General features: G+C 53.6%; 7 protein-coding genes across 7 annotated transcripts; 5 read left to right on the forward strand and 2 right to left on the reverse strand.

The window, feature by feature from the left end:
- Nucleotides 1-42: 42 nt before the first annotated feature.
- Nucleotides 43-10659, forward strand: TRA1 (transcription-associated protein 1; the record flags this gene model as incomplete). Its single annotated transcript, XM_056207677.1, has 1 exon — nucleotides 43-10659. The coding sequence occupies one exon, from the start codon at nucleotides 43-45 to the stop codon at nucleotides 10657-10659; it is 10617 nt and encodes a 3538-aa protein (XP_056063652.1).
- Nucleotides 10660-14139: 3480 nt separating this feature from the next.
- MVES1_002858 (uncharacterized protein) lies at nucleotides 14140-15759 on the reverse strand (the record flags this gene model as incomplete). Its single annotated transcript, XM_056207678.1, has 1 exon — nucleotides 14140-15759. One exon carries the CDS (start codon nucleotides 15757-15759, stop codon nucleotides 14140-14142), a length of 1620 nt encoding a protein of 539 aa, XP_056063653.1.
- Nucleotides 15760-16209: 450 nt separating this feature from the next.
- Nucleotides 16210-17136, forward strand: CRC1 (carnitine transporter; the record flags this gene model as incomplete). The annotated part of the gene is made up of 1 exon (XM_056207679.1): nucleotides 16210-17136. One exon carries the CDS (start codon nucleotides 16210-16212, stop codon nucleotides 17134-17136), a length of 927 nt encoding a protein of 308 aa, XP_056063654.1.
- A 610-nt stretch (nucleotides 17137-17746) lies between these two features.
- On the forward strand, nucleotides 17747-20620 carry MVES1_002860 (uncharacterized protein; the record flags this gene model as incomplete). The annotated part of the gene is made up of 1 exon (XM_056207680.1): nucleotides 17747-20620. One exon carries the CDS (start codon nucleotides 17747-17749, stop codon nucleotides 20618-20620), a length of 2874 nt encoding a protein of 957 aa, XP_056063655.1.
- Nucleotides 20621-20743: 123 nt separating this feature from the next.
- On the reverse strand, nucleotides 20744-21623 carry MVES1_002861 (uncharacterized protein; the record flags this gene model as incomplete). The annotated part of the gene is made up of 2 exons (XM_056207681.1): nucleotides 20744-20801; nucleotides 20857-21623. 2 exons carry the CDS (start codon nucleotides 21621-21623, stop codon nucleotides 20744-20746), a joined length of 825 nt encoding a protein of 274 aa, XP_056063656.1.
- Nucleotides 21624-21659: 36 nt separating this feature from the next.
- MVES1_002862 (2-dehydropantoate 2-reductase) lies at nucleotides 21660-22875 on the forward strand (the record flags this gene model as incomplete). The annotated part of the gene is made up of 2 exons (XM_056207682.1): nucleotides 21660-22302; nucleotides 22331-22875. The coding sequence occupies 2 exons, from the start codon at nucleotides 21660-21662 to the stop codon at nucleotides 22873-22875; spliced, it is 1188 nt and encodes a 395-aa protein (XP_056063657.1).
- A 564-nt stretch (nucleotides 22876-23439) lies between these two features.
- Nucleotides 23440-24827, forward strand: MVES1_002863 (uncharacterized protein; the record flags this gene model as incomplete). Its single annotated transcript, XM_056207683.1, has 2 exons — nucleotides 23440-24215; nucleotides 24245-24827. 2 exons carry the CDS (start codon nucleotides 23440-23442, stop codon nucleotides 24825-24827), a joined length of 1359 nt encoding a protein of 452 aa, XP_056063658.1.
- Nucleotides 24828-25308: the final 481 nt, after the last annotated feature.

Genomic DNA, 25308 nt, shown 5'->3' on the forward strand with positions numbered 1-25308 from the left:
CCATTATGCTCTTGCCACGCTTTTCGCTGCCCCTCCTTTACCATGGCAGGCGCGGAGGCTGGCAGCGGGCGCCCGGCGAATCCGCCGGACCCTGTTGCGTTTGCAGAGCGCCTCGCCGATCCCGATCTGGACTACCGGGAAAAGGCTGGCGTGGTGGCGGACATAAAAGAAATGATCGAAGTGTTTGTGAACGTGGACTATACCCACTTTCTGAATACTGTGCTGCCGGTCCAGATCGAGCTACTTGAGAGCACCCCGTGTGCGTTTGTGTCCGATGCACCGGAGCAAAGACTGCGACACGGGATTATTGAGGCGATCTACCGGTATCCACAGCACGAGGCAGTGCGCTCGCACGCCGAGCGCTTGATGCAAGTTATGCTGCGCGCTGTACATGAAGATAACGAGGAGAACGCGACGGTGGCATTCAAGGCCATTATTGATTTGCACCGCTCCTTCAAGTCCGTGCTCCAGCCTCAGGTGCAGCCTTTCCTTGAGCTGGTGCAGAAGCTGTATTTGAATATGGGCAACGCAGTCGCCGAAGCGTTTGGCACGGAGCGCACGCCCGGCAAAGACATTGCGCCTGCCGAGACCTCGGAAGGGATTCTTTCTCTATCCGGAGAGCACGCTGAAGAGCCTGCGTCGAAAGCGGCGCCACGCCCGCTGCTGAAAAGCGCGCAGAGCTTTAAAGTGCTGACCGAGTGTCCCATTGCGATTGTGCTCATCTTCCAGACCTATCGGAACGTGGTGAACTCGAGCATCAATGTGTTTGTCCCGCTCATCTTTGAGCACTGCCTCATGCTCCAGGCCTTGCCGCAGAAACAGGCACACGAGGCGGCCAAAGCGCGCGGCGAGATCTTTTGCGGTGTCGCACCGGGCATCAAGCATCGCGCATTGTTTAGCGAGATGGTCACTGCGCAGGTCAAGACCATGTCTTTTCTTGCCTACGTCCTGCGAGGCAGTGCTCCGATCGTGCGACACTATGTAGCGCTCTTGCCCGAGGTGAATGTGCGCCTCCTCAAAGACTGTCCTCCTGAAAATGCAGTGACGCGCAAAGAGCTTCTCGTTGCCACACGCCATATTCTTTCTACGGATTTCCGCGAGCATTTTGTCGGCCAGATCGACACGCTCCTCGACGAGCGCGTCATGCTCGGCATTGGCGTCACTACCCGCGAGATGCAGCGGCCGCTCGTGGTGAGTATGCTGGCGGACCTGATGCACCATGTCCGCCAGGAGCTGACTAGCGAGCAGATCGTGCGTGTCATCAACTTGCATGCTCAGCTCCTGCACGATCCGACGCTTGCACCGAGTATCCAGACCATGTGTGTAAAGCTGCTGCTGAACTTGGTCGAGACGATTGTGATGAAGCACGCCGAGCACTCTGTGCCGATGCTGCGCGGCATCTTTGATACGTTCCTGGCCAAGCTGCCCGAGCTGCACAGGCTTGGACAGGACTATCGCGAGATGCGCAAGCTGAACCACGAGTCTCTTGACGAAGAAGAGCACAGAGTCGACGATGAGCACGAGGTTTCGGAACTTCCCGCGACGATCGAGCCCAACGACGCGGCGATGGACGCGGTGCGGATTGAGCAGGAAAAATGGGTGCAAAGCAGCGTCGCCGTGCTGGAAAACGTGACGGACCCGTTGAAGAATGCACGCTTTTTGTTCCGCAACCTCTTGTTTGGGTTCAAGACGCTGATCACTGTGCTAAAGCACCGCAACGTGCCAGAGCCCGACGGCGACACAATGGGCCGCGTCTTTGTCGGCGGCGTCCACTGCTGTCTCCTGCAGACGCAGCGCGACGGGCGCGAGGAGAAAGATGTGATCGACCTCTTTACCAACATTTTCATTGATCTCCAGCCCGAAACGTTTTACGAGGTCTTCTCGACACACATGCCATTCCTCTTCCACGAGATTCTCCGCTCCCCCGTCCTGCTCGGCATTCCGCAGAACTTGCTGTCCAACGACGCAGTGTCGCGCCTCTTTGTCGAAATCTTGCTCAAGTTTTTGGTCGGGCGCTTGGACGATCTCGGGACGAGCGACAAGAAACTCGCCTCGGTGAGCTTGCGCCTTTTCAAGATGGCATTCATGGCCGTTACCATATTTCCAGAAGAGAACGAGGCCGCGCTGCAGCCGCACTTGTCGCACTTGATCATGCACTCGCTCAAATGCGCATCGCGCACCCAAGAGCCGACCAACTACTTTCTGCTCCTTCGTGCGCTTTTCCGCAGCATTGGCGGCGGCCGCTTTGAGCTGCTGTACAAGGATGTGCTGCCCCTGCTTTCCGTCCTCCTCGAGAAGCTCAACCTCCTCCTCGACGCGGCAGAGCCATCGAAGCGCGAGTTGTTTGTCGACTTGTGCCTCACCGTGCCCGTACGCCTCAGCGTGCTTTTGCCCTACCTCGACCAGCTCATGCACCCTCTTGTCCTTGCGCTGCAATCCTCGCCCGAGCTGGTGAGCCAAGGGCTGCGCACCCTCGAGCTCTGCATCGACAATCTTACCCAGGAGTTCCTCGACCCCATCATGGCGCCCTACATCCAAGATATCATGGCCGCGCTCTGGACGCACCTCAAACCGCTTCCCCACAACTACCAGCACTCGCACACGACCATGCGCATCCTCGGCAAGCTCGGCGGGCGCAACCGGCGCTTTTTGCAGCAGCCGCCGCGCCTTGCATACCACGCGACGAACCAGCCGCAGATTACGCTGCACATCAACGGCACGGAGCAGTCGCTTGCGCTGATGCCCGCCATCGACACCGCGCTCCTCCAGATCCACAACCCAGAGACCAGGTTGCAGCGCGAGGCGTACGACGTGCTCACCGCCTCGGCCATGGTCCTGATCAACAGCGCAGACAGCGACCAGCGCACGGTTTTGCGCAAGGTGCTCATTGGTCTTTTCTGTGCGGCGCGGGGCGCCATGCACGACGAAGTGCGCACCTTTTTGCACAACTGCTACGCGCACGCCCTTGGCCACGAGATCCACCGCGAAGTGCCCATGCGCCAGACAGCCGGACAGCGCCACTTGCTTCCGCTCACGCTGGTCATGCTCGAAGCCATGGTGCGCTCGCTGGACGGCGTCGATTTGCGCGGCGTGCATCCGCAAGTTGATATTATGCTCGCCATTGTCGCCGACTTCCAAGTGTCGTGCGAACGGGCGCCTGCGACGCGTCCAGGACTTGGCCATACTGTCATGCACGCTCTTGCGAGCGCCTTTTGTTCGCTGTGCTACGAGCAGCATTGGCACCGCCGCCTCGGTGGCTGGCTCGGCATCGATACGCTCGTGCGCCGTGCCAAGCTCGGTGCGCTTTGGACTGCGGACCATCAGCTGGAGATGGTGCGCGCGCTGCTCTTCATGCTCAAAGACATGCCGAGCGACCCGCCAAAAGAGATCCAAGGCATCAGCCAAACGCTCTACTTTATCCTCGAGCAGTCCTACGGCGAGGCACCCAAGCTGCGCGCGGAAAAAGAGGACGCGAAAAAGCCGCGCGGCTACAGCGACCACCCGCCGCACCTTTCGCTCCTTGTCGGCATTCTCATCCCCGAGCTCTCCTGCGCGAACGAAATTGCGCGCGAAACGACGCAGGACGCGCTGGAGCTCCTCGCGCGCTTGAAAGAGTGCAGCGTGACGGATTTGCTCGCGCCGCAGCGCGACCGGCTTCTGCTGCCCATCTTTACGAAGCCGCTCCGCGCGCTGCCTTTCGGCATGCAGATCGGCCACATCGACGCCATTACCTACACGCTGCAGCTGCAGCCGCCGGTGCCCGAGTTTAACGAGGAGCTTTTCCGCGTGCTGACCGAGGCGCTTGCCCTCGCCGACGCCGACGACCAGGCATTGATTGGGCGCACTACGCTGTACAAGAATGTTGTCGCCGTCACCAAGCTGCGTGTGGTAGCGATTCGCTTGCTTGCCGCTGCGATGCAGTGCCCCCAGTTCCTTAAGCAGGAGCACACGGCGATGCGCATGCGTATTATCAGCGTCTACTTCAAGTGCCTCTACTCGAGCAGCGAAGAAGTGGTCACGATGGCGTACGATAGCCTTAAAGCAACGCTTGCGCAGCAGAGCAAGCTTCCCAAGGACCTTTTGCGCAGCGGCCTGCAGCCCATCTTAATGACGCTCGCGGACAGGAATCGCCTGACCACCGCCGGGCTCGATGGCTTGGCGCTCTTGCTCCAGCTCTTGACCAACTATTTCAAGGTGGAAATTGGCATCAAGCTGCTCGACCACCTCACGAGCCTTGCCGATCCTGCGGCGCTGCGTCGCGCCGCCGGCGGCTCGCTCGAGTCCAGCGAGCTGCTCAAGACGCTTACTTCCATCGTGCGTGTCTTTCACCTGCTTCCCGACACGGCCTACCAATTCCTTCCGCGCCTTCCCATGTACGTCGCAGAGATCGACGCGCATCTCAAGCGCGTGGGCCCAACGCCGTTCAGCACCACACTTGTCCCGTACCTCGACCGCTTCGCCGAGCACGCCATCTGCTACTTTTTCGAGGCGGACCGCTTGCATAACGCCAAGCTCTTCCGCGTCCTTCGGCTCGCGCTGCAGTCCGACAGCGGCGGAGCGCTGCGCGCCGAGCTCAGCGAGAAGAACGAGCAGTACTTGATGCCGCTCCTTGCCTCGCCCGCCGTCCCGGACAAGGTGTTCTGCGCTTTGCAGCTCATTCAGCAGCTTGTTGCGCACGACGATGCCTGGCTCGCCGCGCACCGCCACGTCGCCGAGCGCCTCCTCGCACTGTGGAATGCGCCTGAAATGCACGCGCACCGCCGCGACGAGGCCAATGTCTTGTACGCCCAGCCCGAAAGCACACCCCTCTTCGTGGCGCTCTTTCACGCACAGCTGCGCAAGGAGCCCAACGTCGACGTCTACTTTGCGCTGCTGGACCTCTACACGTACCGCCAGCCGCGCGACTTGACGCCCAGTGTCCGATTCGTTTACGAGCACGTCGCTGTGCACGGCAGTCTCGAGACAAGGCGCGCGGTGTTGCACCGCGCGATCCGCGCGCTGGGCGAGCCGAGTATTGCGACGCCGCTCAAAACACAAGCGCTGCGTGTCTTGGCCAATCCTATTCTTGTGGCGTCGGCATGGGGCGACGCGGGCGTGCTCAACATGGAGCTCGTTACCTCTGTGGCGAATGCTGTCTGGAAACAGGTGCAGGTGCCTGGCAATGGCGGCTTGCTCTGCGACGACGAGCTGCGCGTGGAGCTTCTCACAATGTCCACGCACATTCTCCAGCGCGGCGCCGCGCTCCTCGCAGCGCAGGGCCAAATGAAGCTCGACGCGATCAAGTTTGGCTGGGCCAATTTGTCTGCGGAAGACATTACTGTAAAGTACGCCGCGTACGTATTTATTGCGCGCTTCCTCCACGAGTTCGAGAGCCCGCTCAAGATCGTCGGCCAGGTGTACATTGGGCTTTTGCGCCTGCACCACAGCGAAGGGCGCGCGTTGGTGCGCAAAGCACTGGACATTTTGGTGCCTGCGCTCCCCGCCCGCGTGCCTGCGAAGCCTGGCCAAGTCCCGCTCTGGGTGAAGTGGACAAAGCGCACACTGCTCGACGAAGGACACAATGCGCCGCAGCTCTGCGCTATTCTGCAGCTCCTCGTGCGCTACCCCGACCAGTTTTACGCATCGCGCGACATGTTTGTGCCCCACATTGTCACGAGCCTCGCCAAGCTCGGCCTTGCGTCGAGCGCGAGCGCGGAATCCAAGCGTCTCGCCGTGGATTTGGTCGACCTGCTCTTTGCGTGGAGCACCCCCGAAGAAAGCCCACGCAAGCGCCAGAAAACAGATGCGGAGGCGTATGCCATTCCCATGCATCTGCGCGAAATGACCATGGGCTTTTTGGTGCGCTTTGTCTCGCTCTCTCTCGAGCCCATGGCCAAGAACGAGGTGACGCACCAGGCATTTGCACTGCTCGAAAAGGCATACGCATCCGACGACTGGAACAGCGCCCAAGTCCGCCTCGCCATCCTCCAGCGCTCGCTTGTGCACACCGACATTACCGAGCAGCACCTCGGCCCGATTGCCAATGCACTCGCGACGCTCGATGTGCTCTGCCGCGGCAAGAATGACGCGTGGTTTGCAAAGTACATTGCACAGCTGCACAAGCTCCTCGAGCGCACACTCCACTCGGACAAGCCCGTCTTGCTCGACGCGGTGTATTCGGTGCTGGAGCGCATGGTTGCAGTGGCAGAAGAGAGCGAAGAGGCGCAGGCATTCTCCAACTTTGCCGAGAACCTCGTCCAAGAAGGGCTAAAGAATGGCACCAACATGTACGGCATCCTCGCCGTGTTCCGCGCTTGGTCCACCGCCAAGCCCGCCGTGTTCCACCGCTACCTGCAGCCGCTGATCAAGCTCTTGACCAAGCTGACCAAAGAGCACATTGGCGCGGCGCTGAATGCAGGCGCGACGCTCGAGCCCACCGTCGACCTCTTGATCCAGGTTTTGGGGCTGTTAAAAACAAGCGTCGCGCAGCTCGGCGACCAGCGGCGCTGGTTCCTCAGCGCGCTCGTGCAGCTCGTGGAAAAGTCGCCGAGCACAGAACTCGCGCGGTTCTTGCTGGGGATGCTGCGCACCTGGGTGCTCGACGCGGACGAAGCGTTTCCCACCGTCAAGGAAAAGGCCGGCATCCTGCTCAAGATGCTCTGCTTTGAGCAGCGCAGCGACCAGACGCTCTTCCGCGAATTTCTGGAGCTTATCCTTGCGATTTACGAGCGCCCGGCGCTGATGCGCAGCGAACTCACAGCGCGCCTCGAAGGCGCGTTTCTGCGTGGGTGTCGCTACAAAGACGACGACGTGCGCCGCGCTTTTATCGACATCTTTGACAAGTCGCTCACCCACGCTGTCCCTGCCCGGCTGCAGCACCTGCTTGGCTACCAGAGCTGGGAAGCGCTGGCGGAGCACTACTGGCTGCACCAAGCGCTCGACCTCGTGCTTGCCGCCGTGGATACGGGCCATGCGCTCGTCCAAGCAGAGCACGGCGCCGAGGACGATGCGTTTGCGGCGCAAATGCGTGCAGCGACGCCCAAAGCGTTCCTTGCCGCGCTCCGCACGCTGCAGTACCACGACGTGCAAGCGGCCAGCGATCTCTGGGTGAGTCTCTTTGCGTGCATATGGCGCGCCTCCTCCAAGGCGCAGCAGTCAGACTTGAACCGCGCCATGATTGGGTGCATGGCGCGCGATTATATGATGCGCCAGGCCACAGCGCGCCCCAATGTGGTGCAAACGCTGCTCGACGGCGCATTGGCGTGTGCGCCCGCGCTGGAGTTGCCTCCGCACGTGGCAAAGTACCTCGCCAAGACGTTCCAGGCGTGGTATGCAAGCATGGAGCTGCTCCAGCACCAGTTGGTGGCGCTGAGCAGCGACGATGCAGCGCGCGAAGCGACGCAAGACGCGCTGACAGAAGTCTACGCCGAGCTCTCCGAGGCCGACTACTTCTACGGCCTCTGGCGCCGGCGCTGTGTCTTCAACGAGACGAACGCCGCGCTGGCGTACGAGCAAAACGGCATGTACACCGAGGCGCAGTATCTCTACGAAGCCGCACAAGTCAAGGGGCGCACAAGCTGGCTACCGCTCACCGAGGCCGAGTACAGTTTATGGGACGACCACTGGATCCTCTCTGCGCTCGAGCTGCAGCAGTGGGATATTTTGTCCGATCTCGCCAAGCTCGAGGGCAACGACGACTTGTCGCTCGAGTGTGCATGGCGCCTTGCGGATTGGACTTCGGATCGCGCGCACCTCGAGCAATCGCTGGAGAGCCTTTCTGCGACGAGCACTCCGCGCCGCAAAGTGTTTGAGGCGTACATTGCGCTGCTCAAGTCCCAGGCCGCGCCGGAGAAGCCGTCAGACTTTGGGCGGATCTGCGACGAGGCGATCCAAATGACGCTGTACAAGTGGCACACGCTGCCGAAACACGTCTCCCAAGCCCACGTTCCCCTCTTGGAAATCTTCCAGCAGTTTGTCGAGCTGCAAGAGGTCAGCACTGTGTTTGCATCCCTTGCGCACACCAATGCAGCCAACTTGAACCACCGCTCCGCAGAGCTCAAGACGCTGATGCAAACCTGGCGCGAGCGCTTGCCCAACTTGTGGGACGATATCAATGCGTGGAGCGATCTGGTCGCGTGGCGCCAGCACGTCTTTAGCTCTGTGAACAAGGCCTACCTCCCGCTTGTCCCGCTCATTCAGCGCACCGAAGGGCCTGGCTCGAGTACCAATTCTTACGCGTACAGAGGCTACCACGAGACTGCGTGGATCATCAATCGGTTCGCGCACGTCGCGAGGAAGCACGGCTTGGATGACGTGTGTATCTCCTCCCTCACAAAGATCTACACACTCCCCAACATTGAGATCCAGGAAGCGTTCTTGAAGTTGCGCGAGCAGGCGCGGTGCCACTACCACAATCCCAGCGAGCTGAACCAGGGACTGAATGTGATCAACAATACGAACCTCATGTTTTTTGCCGCCGCGCAAAAGGCCGAGTTCTTCTCGCTCAAAGGCATGTTTCTTAACAAACTCGGGCTTGGCGAGGAGGCTAACCAGGCGTTTGCCACGGCAATCCAAATGGACCTCAACCAGCCCAAGTCCTGGGCAGAGTGGGGCAGGTACAGCGACCGTCTCTTTGCCGAAAAGCCCGCGGCAATGTACCTCGCTGGAAACGCAATCAGCTGCTATCTGCAAGCCGCGGGATTGTACAAGAATGCCAAGTCGCGCAAGATACTTGTGCGCATCCTTTGGCTGCTCAACTGCGACGACGCACAAGGCACACTCCGCCAAGCGTGCGACAACTTTGCCGGGGAAACGCCGATCTGGTACTGGATCACGTTTATTCCCCAGCTCTTGCAGCTCCTCGCGCAGAAGGATGTCAAATTTGCGCGCAAACTGCTCATGCAGATTGCCAAATCCTTCCCGCAGTCGCTCTACTATTACCTGCGCACTACCCGCGAAGACCTCATGCTGGCCAAGCGGAATAGCGTCGCAGCAGCACAGCGCGCTGCGGCGCGGCAAAAACAAGGGGACAAGCCCGACGAGATCCAGCCAGAGAAGCCCGAAGAGAATGGCCGGAATCCATGGGATCACATCGACGAGATCCTCAACATCCTCAAGACAGCTTTTCCGCTTTTGGCGCTCACCATGGAAAACATGGCCGACCAACTGCAGCAGCGGTTTAAGCCGAGCAACGACGAGGATATTTACCGCCTTACCAACGCTCTTTTGAACGATGCATTGCAGCAGTACATCCACCGCGCACCGCTAACGACGGACAATGGACAGCTGCCGCACACGTCGCAAATGAATGTTACGCTCTTTGCCGAGAACCTGCCGCCAGGGCCGCTCAAGACCGCATTTGAAAACGACTTTGTGCGCAGCAAACCGACGCTGCGCGAATATGTCGCGCGCTTGCAGCGCTGGCGCGATCGGTACGAAGAATCGCTTGACAAACGGCCAAAGCGGCAGCACTTGGAGCACTGCAGCCACTATCTGGTCGAGTTCCAGCACCAAAAGTTTGACGAAGTCGAGATCCCGGGGCAGTATTTGCGTGTCGAGGACAACAATGCGAACTTTGTACGCATCAGCCGCTTCTTGCCCGAGTATGGCCTCTTGCGCTCCAACGGCATGTGTAATCGGCGCGTGACAATTTTGAGCAACAAAGGCACACTCTACTCTTTCACGGTGCAGTTGCCTTCTGCGCGCTACTGCCGCAGGGAAGAGCGCATTTTCCAGCTTCTGCGTTTGCTCAACACGGTGCTCGAACGCAAGATCCAAACCCGCAAGCGGGGGCTTGCGTTCAATGTCCCGACCGCTGTACCCATTTCGCCGCAGCTGCGCCTCCTCAACTATGACGAGTCGTTTGTCAGCATGCAAGATATTTACGAGCGGCACTGCAAGGAAATTGGGCTCGGCAAGGACGATCCGATCGTGGCATGGGTAGAAAAGATGCGCAGTACCTGGGACGGCGGCTCGCACAGCCGTACAAATGTCGATTTTGCCAACCTCCGCATGGAGCTCATGGAGGAAATCAGTGTCAAGATGATCTCGGACAAGATCCTGACCAACTTTATGACTCGCACCATGGCGTCGCCAGCGGATCTTTGGCTTGTACGCAAGCAATTTACGCTGCAGATGACGACGACCATGTTCCTTACCTACATCTTGTTCATCAGTGCTAGGTTCCCGGGGCGGATCCACATTTCCCGGTCGAGCGGCGCTGTGATTATGTCGGATGTAGTGCCGACGTTTAGCCCAACGGCACCACACTTCAAGTCGCCCGATCCCACACCGTTCCGCCTAAGTCCCAATATCCAGCACTTTATCGGTGCAAATGGGATTGAGGGAATCGTCACGAGCTCGTTTATGGCACTGGGCGGTGCTTTGGCATTATCAGAGCACGGCCTGGAAGAGTACTTGGGCATCTTTGTCCGCGACGAGTTGCAGTTCTGGTTCAATGGGATCCAGAGGCAGGGACCCAAAAATGCGGAGCCTTCTGTGGAACTTGTGATGCGGAACGTGTTTGAGATTGTAAAAAGGGCGCGCTTGATGTCGAGCAGAAATGCCCAGGACAAAGCGTCCACTGTACCAGTAAACCAGGCAGTGCTTGACTTGATCAATTATGCAAGTCACCCTAGTAAGCTGGCGCTGCAGGACCCTACTTGGATTCCGTGGCTTTGATAGAATGAGTGCATTCATTAGTTTGGAATTCATGGTATATTGCTAGAGTGCTGTAGTAGATGGTTGGTCTAGGCGGCGTGCCAGAGGTGTCATGTAGTCGGCACGGTTGTCTGAATGGGTCGGTGCTGGCCGCAAGTGGATCGGCAAACCTGTTTGAGGCACATGTGCCATTAAACGAATGTACATTGCACAGCGCAAAACGCTTTCATAAAAAACGAGGTATTTGTTATTTGCTGCTAGCAGGATACTATATGGCATTTATTACGCTACACAAAGAATGTTCACATGTTCCACTATACCTGTAGATTGCAAATCCCTGAGCGACGCTGAAAACCAATTTTGCCTTCGTTTTATAAAACCTGATTGCAGCAATAATGGTCAGACATGCTTGCAAACTGCAAAGAAGCACGATGCATCGTACAACATACTTTTTACCACGCCGAACAGCGGCGTAAAAAACTAGGCCGCTACAAACATGCAGATAGCAACACCGCTCGACACGAACTGAGAAGTCCACATTGTATATATTGTGAGTACATTTGGAATAGGTATTTTCGCATCTAATGCAAGACGCTAACGCAGCAAACGACCATGACAACCACTTCCAAATTCCCATAAGCAACACATCGTGAAACTATACATAAAAAAGCCGCTGTGCGCATTCTGTTCTCATACAATGCTTCTGGCCGAATGATTCCGTAGGAAAATACACCAAAGCCACATTACGGTAGAACCTCGCACGTTTCAGCATGAAACAAGCAAGCCCCCAAGAACAGCAATAATTTACTACTCAAAACAACTTCCTTAAATCACTTCCCCATGAATACAACTAAATTAAAGCGGAATAGATATTATAAATAATTCAATATACGTAAAAACAAACACACATGCAAAATAAATACACTATAATAAACAATTATAATTACGAAAATAATTTATTTACAAATTACAATAATTTTAAATTACACTTATTATTATTAATAGATAGCAAATAAATACTATTGGTTACATTAAAACATAATATGCTGTTGAACAAATATTATTATTATAAAATATATTATTAAATACTACAAATTTACTATTTATCTTTAAAAAATGTACTATTAAAAATAAAAAATTAAATTTAAATTGATTTAAACAATATCAAAATAATTTGTATTTAATTAATATAAAATTTGTATATGTATTTCAAATATACAGTGAATCTATAAACAAATATTCATGTTTACATTTAAAATTGCAATATTAAATATTGTTTATAGCAACTTACTGGAAACAAGTTTTATTGCCGGGCTCGGTTTGAGCGCGAAATACGCGTAATGCCTATATGACTGCCTCCCGAACTTGTTTCCAAGGTATACATTTATGTTCGGGAATCGGAGTACAAATTTGTTTAAGTATGGATTTCGTAAATGTCTATTGTGAAAAATGCATTGTATCATCTTTATCTAAAAGTAACTACCAGGGGAGCAAGCCATGTTTGTTGTGAAAGCCACAGGATCCATAAAGTTTTGGTATGCGTTTGATTGAAAGCAAGGCGGAGTGTTAGCAGGGGTTTGGTACCCTGTGTGCAAGCCCATATTGTGCATACCAAAGGATGTTATTGATTGCGGAGAAGAATCCCAGCCCTTAAACCCCTCGTTTGGTCCCACATCAAAAAGTTCTGGCAAGGTGTACATATCCATCGTGTTACATGGAGATTGCTGAGAAACCATGGTGTTCATTATTGATGGCATTGAGCCCGTTTCGGAGCCGGTGAAGTTACCAAGCATCATAGATGCACTCAAACAAGGAGTCGTTGGGGTTGCACTCAGGCTTGACGTGAGAGGTGGGGATTCCAGAAAGGGTACGAACATGTTGTCCTGTGGAATGCACAAGGACTGTAGCTGGCCCAAATTTAGTGCAGCAGGCGGATCTTTATGCGAAATAGAACTAAATCCTTGCACATTTTGGAGAGATTTAAGAACACCGGTAGCGCGTTCATTTTCTTTTTGCTCGTGTCCCGTTTGAAAATCCGACAAGTCGTGCAATTGGTAGAATGGAGGCATGGTCATAGCTGTGTTGACATTGGGAGTGTGTAGAGTGGAATTGTCAAGCTGGTTGCCGGGGAAATGGTGCCCATTTGACAGCTTCTCGTGGGCGTCGTTGCGTGCAGGCGTCGTTACGTCTTCTGTACTGCTTGAAAAAGGCGTCATGAGGCCAACATCCCGACTTGTTTCTGGCTGGTTGCGATTCTCTTGTTTTGCTTTGCTCGATTTAGCAACTCTTGAACGTGCATAGGAACTGATCTCAAGAAGCTTGCAGCACCGGTTGCGACAATGTAAGGCAGGACGGTGGTCAAAATGGGTTGAGATCGTTTGCCAAGCGGACCCGTACTTGTGATACAGTTCACAAAGGAGTTCATCCTCCTGGGGATGCCATTTAGATTTGTTGATAGCGGGGTTCAGTACCTCTCGCCACCTTTTGCTACACTGATCTCCAGAGCGGTGTGAGACGTGCTGCGCGATCCGCGACCAGTCACAATTGAACAGCTCCACGCCTTCCCGTAAGCTAGCGTCTTCCTCCTTTGTCCATGAACCCTTCTTGAGGCAGTCGTTCAAACCATTGACCCACCGCTTCCGACAAGCTTTCGCAGAGCGGCCAGGAATATGAGGCGATACATCCGTCCAACGTACATCGTTGCGGTTCTGATATTGCATCATCGTTCGTGTAAGGAGTTCATCTTCTTCCAACGCCCATTTCTTACGATCAATGCCCTTCATTGGGACGCGGCCGTCAGAGAAAGACATAGCGCATAAAAAGGGACACAAAGGTAATACCGATGTATTATGTAGTTAAATGACTCGTCGGTGGCTGCCAAGTCACCGTCTTCGCAGCCAGACGAGGACAAACGATAACTATCACAACATATATTCCCTATTTCGCATTGTGCCACCCTTTCGGCTCCATAATTTACTTTGCTCGCTAAGTCCACATGAGGAAATTTGACAGTCAGCCATTACTAGAGCCAATCACAATGAGCAAGAGCAGATGTATTCGGGGAAATGCTTACAATTAATATGTCGTCATTTTTTCCACGTATGTGCATGGCAATTACTGGCGAAAGAATGGGTTTCAGATTGACTCACGCAAACAAAACCCACGTTCCTGGACAATCGACCAATCACATGTACAAGTATCCCCAAATGTTTTTCGGGTAATGCCGAGAATTTGAACCAGATTGTTTGGCACTCGTGCGGGCAGGTTTGACAAGCTATCAGCTCGCTAACAAGTACCTGCTTACGATAAAGGCGCATAATATTTCGCTTAATTGACGCTAATCTAATGGCTTCGTACTCCTAAGCAAGGGACATCAAGTGTTTGCAAACGTGCACAAAGTGTTTGCACACGTGTCGCCTTCGAGACTGCGTCAGATAGGAAGGCACAAGTCCATGGCGCAATAATAGCAATTGGCTAATATAGAAGTCGGATTATGAAAGTTTACATATTGGAGCCCTCAATGCGGAATTCTTGTGCGTACGCAAAATACCGCTGCATCAGGTTGAGCATTGCCGGGGAAGGGTTCATGGAGATCAGCGTATTAGATACTTTCCCTAAGCCTTCTTCTCGTATGATTTGAAATATATGCTTTGCAATGGTTCCCGGGAATATACAATCGGCGTACCACCGGTAGTTATATGCAGTGAGATACATGGCCATGGAGAGACTCTGCTCGATGTTCCCAACTTCAGTGCAATGCTCCAGAAGACGTTGATACGCTCTCGGGCTGAATTTTTGGGTAACGCATTGCAAAAATGCATCACACGCTTCATCGACATGGTGCAAACGCAGGGATAGCTCGCCAAGGATCTCCCAGTCCGTGGCGGACTTATGGATCGGTATCGATTGCGAGCGGTAATGCGCAAGTTCCGCGCGCCAAATTGTGTATACGCGCAAGTCTTCATAGAGCACCATGAACAAGTTGTCGAGCCATCGTTCGCACAGTCGCTTTTGAGTGAAAGACAGCCAGTGGTCGGATGTCTTGTTCTTTCCATCCTTCTTACCAATTGGATCAAGGGAAAGCTCTCCGTTTTCCCGGCTGCTTGCCGCTTGCTGTGGTTCCGAAGGTGCGGCGAATTGGTTGTTTTCTTTTTCCGTAGTCTGAGTGCGGTATTCTTCCTCCATCACAAATACCTCTGATCTGCATTTGAGCAGTACGTCCCAACCAATCTTGCTCGCTAGTTTGGTAAGAATTCCATACGCATTTGCAAATGTTCCGCGCAGCGCAGGTGCAGGAAGACGCAACAGCGCAGGATCCACTTTGTTATCATTCGCACTTTCCTCGTTTAATAGCTTGCTCTGCGCCGCAAGTTTCCGGATAGGGAAGTGTGTCCGCGCAGCCTGCGGCAATCGGTGCAAATCGCGATCGTTGTACGTGAACATGGGACAAGAATTCAAAGTGAACAGCGCTGCAGCCCATTCTCCAGCGTCCACATAGTAGTCGGCCAACCTAGCCCAAGTTACATACTCGCTTGGGGCGCAGTCCACAGCCTGTTTTGCCAGCTTAATTGCCCATTCCAGCTGACCCTTGCTCCGTAAAAAGTCAGCTTGGACATGCAGCAGTACATAATTGTGTGGATTCTCCTGGAGAGCACGGTGCATGATCTGCACGGCTTTAACCTCTTGGTTCATGCCAAGGTAAGCTTTTGAGACCAGTGCAGAAACGTCCGGCTCACGCGCCCAGAGCTTCTCGAACAGATTGACCGCCTGTTCGTACCGCCCAGAATCGCCAAAGTATTTCAAGATTCCAGCTGAAAGATGGTTGTGCACGACGGTGGCGACTTGAATCTCCGGGTCGCTTCCCAGTTGCCATCCCTTAAAGAACAAATTTTCAGCAGCAAGCAGGAAACGGACTTCGTCCTCCATCGTTGGGACCGGGTCCAATTTTCTGTATCCTGCGAGCTTGTAATTTGCATCGTCCGAGTACATGATTGCACGTAAGACAGCGGATAGATATGTTTCTTGCCACATCTCTGGATTCGTCGCAAAGCGTTCGCCCCGAGGATTAACCATATACGTCTGCACACTGCCGGGAATATACACTTCCACGCGCAAATCCATGCGCGAAAAAGCATTGAAGCAGCAGTACATCCCACTTTTTATTTTGTATTGTCCTTTTCCACTAAACCATGCCGGATTCTGCTCCAACTCATACGAAAGACTCGTAATGTACGTCGCCAGTGTGGCGGACGAGGATGCATCCACACCCGAGACAGTATGGTATGAACCTATTTCTTTCCGCCCGCTCGCCTTGATGACATGACAGAGATCCGGAGGTCCCAGCTCGCAAAACGAAGAAAGCAAATCCGTACGGCTCTGCACGCTCTCGCTTATCTCTGTTTCAAAAAACTCTGGCAGCGTTGCGAAAGTATCCATGCCTGGCCATGCAGTCACGGACGGCCAACAATGCACGCCGCTATCTAACTTAAACACGTGGGTCCACGTGCCGGGACTGTAGCCGGTCCGGCGCGTTCCCCGCTTGAGACACTGATTTCTGTTTGGAATAATACCATGGCAGACGATGCTGCATCAGAGGGAGTCCCCCTCCAAAAGGAACCTACCGGCTTTGCTTCAGCGGCCAAATCATTTGTTTCCGGTGGTTTTGGTGGTGTGTGCGCCATTCTTGTCGGTCATCCTTTCGACCTAATCAAAACGCGTCTCCAGACTGCCCCGCCGGGCACATACACCAACGCAATGGATGTTGTGAAAAAGACAATCGCTGCCGATGGCGCTAGGGGTCTTTACCGTGGTATGGGACCACCTTTGATTGGTGTCACGCCCATCTTTGCACTCTCGTTTTTGTCCTACGACATGGGTAAGCAGCTGGTCTTCGCCGCTACGCCCAACCGCAAGAGCAAAGAGCTTTCGCTCGGCGAGCTTGCGTTTGCCGGTTTCTTCAGTGCCATCCCCACCGTGCTTGTCGCTGGCCCCGCCGAACGTGTCAAGGTTCTACTGCAGCTCCAGGGCCAAAGCAGTAGCGGCCCCGCGTACAACGGTCCCCTCGACGTTGTCCGCCAGCTTTACAAGGAGGGCGGTCTGCGCTCCATTTTCAAGGGCACTGGTGCGACGCTCGCGCGTGATGGTCCCGGAAGTGCTGCGTACTTTGTGGCCTACGAGGCTGCCAAACGCGCGCTCACGCCCAAGAACTCGGACCCTAGCAACCTGAACATTGGTACGACCATTACCGCCGGAGGTCTTGCGGGTATGGCCATGTGGAGTATTGCAATTCCTCCGGACGTGATCAAGTCGCGCTTCCAGGGTGCTCCCGAAGGTACCTACAAGAGCTTCCTTGACTGTGCGCGCCGCACAGTTGGTGCCGACGGCATCGGCGCCCTTTTCAAGGGCTTTGGCCCTGCGATGGCGCGTGCCTTCCCTGCAAATGCCGCAGTGTTCGTCGGTGTGGAGATGTCCTTCAAAATGATGGACCGTTTCTTTTAATCTTTCTAGTCTAGTCCAAAATTCTAGTTATTCGATACTCGAACAAATTCGTTTAGCCGCGCGCGCAATGTGTAGTGCTCCGTGCGCGAATGTACACAGCCCACACAGCCACCTTTTGGGCCCGATGACGCCGATTTTGAATTATTGACAAATCGCGTGCGGAAATTTTTGATGCATGACTTTTTTGGTCACGATACATTGGCTAAACATGCTTACCCTGCATGACTGTTACTACTCATTTCAACTGCATTCCCTGGGCTAGGTACTTGTGGCGCAGGGACTGCCAGTTGTTGTTTGTCCAGACTTTCGAAGGAAGTCTTGCTATTGTATACCCCTTTCGCCTGAAGTAAGGTAAGTTGGGAGAAGGAGTACCTATTTTGCGACTGTTCAGAGGCGGGAATAGTGTTGCCCAACCCTGTGCGCTTGGGGACTCTTACGTTGTTTACCCGTGCATTTAAAGTTTGGTGCGATTTTCTTTTTCGCAGACACATTTCTCTGCAAAACCCAACGCAGGAGACACGGCCAAAAGCTTCTCTCCTACGGACAGTTTGATCGCACTCTTAACTTCAGTGTGCTGTGCACGCCGGTTTGATATTCGAGATCGTTACCAATGAGTACCGACACGAAAACAAGGCTGCCCTCAAAGATTTTTTCATCCGAGGCGCTCCTCCCTTCTGTAACGATTTCCGCGGAAAACAAACTGTACTCTAGCCAGACCCACTCTGCAGAGTCAAATCCCGACCCCGGCCATGAGCTTCCTGCGTCTGGGCAGGACTCAGGAAGCATATCGTACTCACAGGAGCGCCGAACGGCAGCTCCACCACGCATAGTAACGGATGTTTCTACCGCGCTACCGACGGAAAAATGGACAGGGGCGCAATTTGGGTCTGTCGCTCCGCGTGCATTCCGACATGCCCAACTTGACTCGGTTGCGAATGTCGGACCCCTTGTCTACTCTACGGCTGGGTATGGATATATACCAATGAACAGAGACACATCTTCTCCTGAAATTGATACAGACATCAGCCGTGCAAGTTCTACCTCGACGAAAGAGTCAGGCGCGAATTCGCTCAACGCAGCACTGGATTTGAAAGGGTCGATTCTCAGGCGGGAATCGCCCACGAATGCCTCTTCGTTTAGCTCAGTCAGCCACGAGTCGAGCTCCAAGAGCGATACAGAGTCGTTTACCTCGGCGAATGCAGAAATCGCGACCGAGACGCCGTCCCAACACTACGAGGAGAAACGTGACGCCAAGCGCTTCCATTCCCTCGTGGAATTGGCAGAGACGGAGCAGAACTACGCGGGAGATTTGGACCTGTTGGTGAATGTCTTTTTTGCACAGCTGCAGCATGTCCCCTATTTTGCGGAGAGCGAGACACGGATAAAAACCGTGATCCGGAATTCGGACCAACTTTTGATAATGCACAAGGAGCTCTCTAACTCGCTCTCCAAGGTTATCCAGGGTGTCAAAGGAGAGAACTACACGGACGAAGGCACCCTGTCCTCTGCTGCTGTCGACACCGCTGTCGTTGAATGCGCACAAATTTTTGTGCAGTTTGCACCGCGCTTCACCATATACAACGAGTTTTGTGCGAAACACAAGGAAGCGCTGGGACATATTGATGCCGCCGAACAGCACTCGAGTGAATGGGAACTCTTCCGCATGCGCTCGGCACAAGCGGCACAACAGCACTTGTCCAGTACAGCATTAGAGACTGGCGTTCCAGTCACACCGCGCACGCTCGCGCAAAGGCGCCTGCTTTTTCGCGATTTTTTTATCAAGCCGATCCAGCGTGTTTGTCTTTATCCGATCATTCTCGAAACTCTGCATAAGAATTCGCCGCTTGTGGGACAGAAAGAGCTACAATATACGATCGAACAGATGCGCAACGTCACACTGGCTGTCGACCAGGCGAGCAAGATACGCGAATCGATGCTGCTCACCGAGATGATTGCGTCTCGACTAAATTTTTGCACCATATTCTCCCCGTCCCTACTAGCCTCGTTAGGGGAATGCAAGATGGCGGGGAGCTTGGATGTCTTGCACCACCACCGCACCCTTACACCACTCTCAATACCACTGCCCCTGAAGTACTATGGCTGTTTTTTGTTTGCCGATTTCGTAATGATGGTCAAAGTGCGTAAATCACACACGTATGAGGCGCGGTTTTGGTTTCCCCTGGCGGAAGCAAGCCTCGAGCGCACTGTTGCACACGACACATGCGTCCCGAACTCGTTCCGCATTCGTGTGCGCGGGCATTACTTTGAAATGATTGCCTCTACTCAGAAAGAGTGCAATTTATGGATCGACGCTTTTCAGACTGCACTGGAAAACAAACCGTCCAAAACCAGACGGCTTCATGGCGCGGATGTTCCTTACCCTTGCAATTTGCAGAGCGAGCCTGGCGAAACACTTGAATTGGAGGATCCTTTACATTCCATTTTGTCGAATGCCAACGAAACGAATGCGGGCCGAGGTCGATCCGCGACGAATGTTACCGGTAACGAGGTCCTCTTGCGCCACAAATCGCCGCCGCGCCGCGCCGCATTGGATCGAGGCATGCTGTTCACCGATGCGTGTATCTCTGCTCGCACTTCACTTGATAATGATGCGTTGCGCACGCAGTCTTCCTATGTCTCTGGATCGCTGAGCTCGACCATGGGCGCAATTGTAAACTTGAAGCGCCTTTCCAAAAATGAAACACTTGCGCTGCGTGTTCCGCGGTCCGTAGTCACCACAGAACACGACGAGGCGCTCCGAAGTCGCTTCTCATTGGATTCGACGCTGGTCGAATCACCTCTCGGCACTTCACCCTCATCGCCCACCCTGGCCTCTGGATTCTCGTCTCCTGGCGGCATGGAGAATACTTCGGATTTGTCTGGCATTCGTTTGCGCCGCATAATGAAGGGTTCTTTTTCGCGCAAGAACAGCATGCAAGCGGATCCAAACGACCTAGCAATTGCACTTGGATCACTGACTCACCGCAATTCGACGACGCAGCGCAACGCTGCAAGTGTGTGTACGACACCGAACATTATGGCGGGCCCGTCACAGGCATCGCAGATGTCGCAGCAAGCCAGTGCATTTGCACGATCGCGTTCGAGCATCGGTAATCCCAAGTCGTGGTTTAATGGGCCAACAGAGGAGCCAGCGCCGCAAGGTTCGGAACATGTACTGAACCGAAGCAGTTCGTTCAATTGGTCTGCACTGCGGGCACGGAACTGGTCCACCACGTCACTCAAGGGCCTGGTCGGAAGACGAAGCTCGATGGATCTCGACCAGGAGCTGGGTACAGAGCCCAACACGGCGAACCCGCCTTTCATTGACAGCCGCCGCTCGTCAATTTCTTCGAATGCAGGCGAAGGTATGGGTGAAACGAATTTAGAGCCAGCGCGCGCTGCAAGTCCACGCCAACGATTTGCCGCGCGGTTTTTGCAGCGTCATCGAATGTCTTCTGTGTCACCCAATATGGACACGAAATGATAACATGTTGTATTTTTTAGATATACGTGGCAAAGCTAACCTCATTATTATATATACAATGCTAATGTCGATGTGTTGTACTCATTGCAACCGCTGCGTCACGTGCCGGACTTGTGCTGTGGGCTACATGCGCAAATTGGATGCCTCGCTGCGCGAGGAGGTCGAAGAGCAGAGCAGTATACTGCACGCTTCGAAATAGACTCCCACTAATGCACACTGTGCTTGGCATTCCGCACGCTAGCACTGCACGCGCAATTTGCCGCGCCAGTTCTGTAGCTTGGACTTTTACCGCGGCCAGCGCAGTGTCGTCTTTTTTGTCAAAAGCCAGAGCAAATACGCACGGCGTGAGTGCAGCAATATGCGATTGTGTAGCACGGATACCAAATTTTCCAATATGTGCATATGAAGCGGCCAGAAGCTCCTCTTTGGACACAAGATGCCACGAATCCAGGATGGCTGCAAGCAATCGCTCTGTGCCGGGCTCTTCGTACAGTACTGCACGCAGCGCTTCGCGGCCGACACCAAAACCGCCGCCTTCGTCGCCCAGCAAAGGGCCAAGCCCCCCTACACGTAGTATTGGTGCAAATAATCCATGGGTGTCTTTTTGGAACGCTTGGACGACGCTGCCCGTACCTGCAATGACAACAATTCCTTTGGTAGCTAGATGGGTGCACAAGAGTTGCGTATCATTGGTTACTTGTACGGTATCCAGCGGGATGCAAAGGGTGCTGGCAATGTGTGCAGCTGCCTCTTTCTCGTCAGTGTTGCACGTCACACCGGCAGAGCCGATCCAAGCGCGCGCAAAACGTCCTTTTGTCTCGCGCTTTGCGCCCCGGATGGCTTCCATAATGACGGCGGTCCATTCGACAGGCCCGAGGGCCGCGTAGTTGCTTGGGCCTGCAATCCCTGTCCCGATGATATCGCCATTGACATTCGCAATGCACGCCTGCGTCTTTGTCCCCCCACTATCCACTGCCAAGAAAACCGGAGGCGCGGCGTCCATCATGTGGAGAAGCACTGTGCCAGGAATATTTTCGCCATGACTACTTCTGCGCCCAGGGCACTTGTGCTTGGATTTGGTGGTGTAGGCGTGCTTTATGCGTACATTTTGCATCGCGGCGGTGCACATGTAACGGCCGTGTGCCGCTCCAATTACGATATGGTCAGGCAAAACGGGATCGATATTATATCTGGCAAGTTTGGCAATCACAAGCAGTACCGGCCAGACCATGTAGTGCACTCGCCCGACCAAGTCAAGGGTCTGCAATTTGACTACATTGTGTGCACGTACAAGTGCGTCTCAGACATGCAGCCGAGCAGTGATGTGATCTATCCGTACCTTGAAAAAATGGACAGGGTGAAGCTGCCCTACATCGTCCTGATCCAGAACGGAGTCGATATCGAAAAAGGGGTGTATGACACGCTGGTCAACACGAACAACCCCCTTGCTCGCGCTATAATTAGTGGTGTGACTTGGGTTGCAACCACACTGCTGGGTGGTGGATCGCGAATCGAGCATGGAACACTAGAACGTTTGTGTCTCGGTTTGTACCCTGCGCCATTGCAGGCTCAAGTACCGAATGCCATTGCAGATGCCATTACATTACTGACGAGTACGATGCGCCAGGGCGGCAGCAGCGTGGAAGATACAAATGACATCGCGAGTTTCCGCTGGAATAAAAGTATGTACAGTTTTTCTACTTACACTAGCGCTGTGGAATACGAGCTGGGGCGCACTTTCCACACTTGCTCGTGCACCACTCCGGGATATCCTCACTGCGGAAGCGTTGCCATACACGTCAGGCGTCGTTCGTGGCCTGATGCTCGAGGTCCTGGCAGTGGCACGCGCTGTTGGTTTGAACGAGCATCGCTTGCCGGCAAAACTGCTAGACGACACATACCGACTTGCGCTAATTGGGACGCCCGCAAAAGTTCGGCTTTCGCGCAACCCAGACACATTTTTCGATACCAAGGAAGACGCATTCCTTCCCGGCTATTTCAAGCCAAGTATCCTTGTCGATTTGGAACATGGACGCCCTATGGAATTAGATCCTATCTTCGGCAATATCGTCAAGCTCGGACGTAAGCACAACGTCGATACTCCTCGCTTGGACATGGTCCTTGCATCGCTTAAGCCAACGCAGCTACGCTTCATTTGTAATGCACGAGGCGAGCAGGCAGAGACACAGCAGTCGAACATTTACGATGCGCTTCCATCCCTCAACGTCACCGGCAATGCGCCGATTTTGTCATAAAACGTAGATTGTACGACACGTTGCTAGGGTATGTTACAATTACTGCGTCAGGGACCGTTACTAAGTCTTAAAGTAAACTGAATGGGAAATCTAACTTAAACTACAGCTCGCTTCGAAAGTGGCGGGCATTTATATACTCTCCCCCTTGCTTGACGTACACTCCTGCAAGGGGATACCATGAATGGCCAACCAATCTATCTTAACGCATAAAAGCCGATTTAGTTTTCTGGTCTCTGTAATATATAATTACCTAAGCATATACACGCTTATGCACTAATATGCTGTTTGGCTCAATAATATTTGCGTATAATCGTTGCTCGCTTCGCATCGTCTCCGTATTCAGAGATCCACCATTTACATGCGAGGAAAGATTGCTTAGCACGTTCAATCTGGCCAACAAAATGATACAGAAAAAGAAATCCATATTACTCAGTTTTAAAACATTAAATGTACTTCCAAAAATACACTCAAACCCTATCACGGCATTCCAAAAGAAGGTAAACAGACGCACTAGGGAAGCAATATAAAGGGCCGTAGCTTGGCATTATTGCAAGCATAACATTCATGTTCCGTCTCCTCCCCTTCGTGCTAGTTTGCTTGGTCTTGCAGTTTGTGAGCGCCTCGCCGCTCCTTCCTCGCGCCAACGTTCAACCTCCCGGTAAAGACACCTTTTATGAACCTGATAACGGTTGGGAAAACGAAGAGCCGGGCGCGATCCTCCGCACCCGCAAGGTTGAGCTTGCTTTCCTTCAAGAACTGAACTACAAGTACCACGAAGCTTACGAACTCCTTTACCGCACCACCGGTGCCTACGAAAAAGACCCCCTTACCACCGTAACCACCATTATTGTTCCCAACAATGCCAAGAAGGATATGCTTGTGGACTACAACGTGTACATCGATGCAAATGGTCCCCAGTGTGTTCCCTCGTACACACTGCGCCGCGGAGGCCAGCTTGGTAACGATCTTGCCTTGACGTACCAGCAGTTGCTGTTTACCACGCTTCTGGACGAAGGTTACGTTTTGACCATCCCTGACTACCAAGGACCCAACCAAGGCTTTGCTGTTGGCCGCATGGAAGGTCGGATGGCGATTGATAGCGTGCGTGCGACTCTCAACTACGGCCGTCTTGGTCTCAGCAAGAACACCAAGGTTGTTGGTTACGGCTACTCTGGCGGTGCCATTGCTACCGGCTGGGCCGCCAGCCTGCAACCGAACTATGCACCCGAGTTGAACATGATGGGCTGGTCCATGGGAGGTACACCTGCCAACCTTACAGGCACTGTATTGAACCTTGACAAAGGCCGTGTTCGCTGGATTTGCCGTGGCTGGTGTAGTCGGTATCCTGGACTCGTACAAGTCCGTCAAGGAGTGGGTCGCAAGGGCGCATTACGAAAGAGGGCCAAAAGGCAATCGACTTTGCCAGGACACACTGCATGATTGATGTGCTTCTCAGGTACCCATTCAGGACACTGCAGTCGGATGCATTCGTCGAGGATGGCGCGAGGATTTTGTATGATCCAGCCATTACGAAGATTACGGATACTTTGGTCCTGGGTGTTAACGCGGATGAGGCGCCCAAGGCGCCCGTGTACATTTTCCATGGCCTGCATGACGAAGTTATTCCTTTTGGTGATGCGCTCACTGCCGCTAACCGCTGGGCTGACAATGGTGCCGACGTCAAGTTTGAAGAGCTGCAAGACCTCCTCATGGGCCACATTACCTCTGAGCTTACGAACCTCCCCAACGTGATCATGTTTATTAGGGATCGCATGCAAGGAAAGTCATTTCCTAGTGGGTTTACTCACACGCGCGTTGGCAACCCCCTGGAAGACCCCAATGTCATCGGGCAAGGCTTTGAGAGCTTGGTCAAGGTGATTGCTGGTTTCATCGAGAGCACCTTTGGCTTCGGTGACAAGAAGCTGATCAACAGGATCAAGCAAGAGAGCTAAATTGCTATATTAACTGCACTTTTATAAATTCACCTTTTTCCAACCCTGATGTTGATGTGCTTTTCCTCATTCACCAAAACTTCCGTATTGTGTAACTGCCATAATTGTTTCGTTTTAAAACTAGGCTCGTTGGTGCGACGGACTAGGCACAGCGGCCGCCGATGGAGTTGGAGCATTTTGTAATTTGTGATCTGTGCACAGTAATATTTCAACGTTTATTGTGCATGGGGATACCAGGACGATTGGAGTTAGTCTGGTGTGTTGCTAAACGTAAAGGATGTCATTGAGTTGAATATGAAAGAGTATTCTTATTTTGCAGAGTACACTGGACGTTGTATCGCACTGCCGCTTGCAGCCACTGTATACAAGCGTATCCAGAACAAAACTCGATATGTTGTCAAGTGGCAGAGGCTCGTTCCATAAATGATGTGTATTGTTTATTTTTACTTGTGTGCGTACCATGCTGGTGCTTTACGTCTGC

Source organism: Malassezia vespertilionis, chromosome 5 (assembly GCF_029542925.1).
Source record: "Malassezia vespertilionis chromosome 5, complete sequence".
Taxonomy (NCBI): domain Eukaryota; kingdom Fungi; phylum Basidiomycota; class Malasseziomycetes; order Malasseziales; family Malasseziaceae; genus Malassezia; species Malassezia vespertilionis.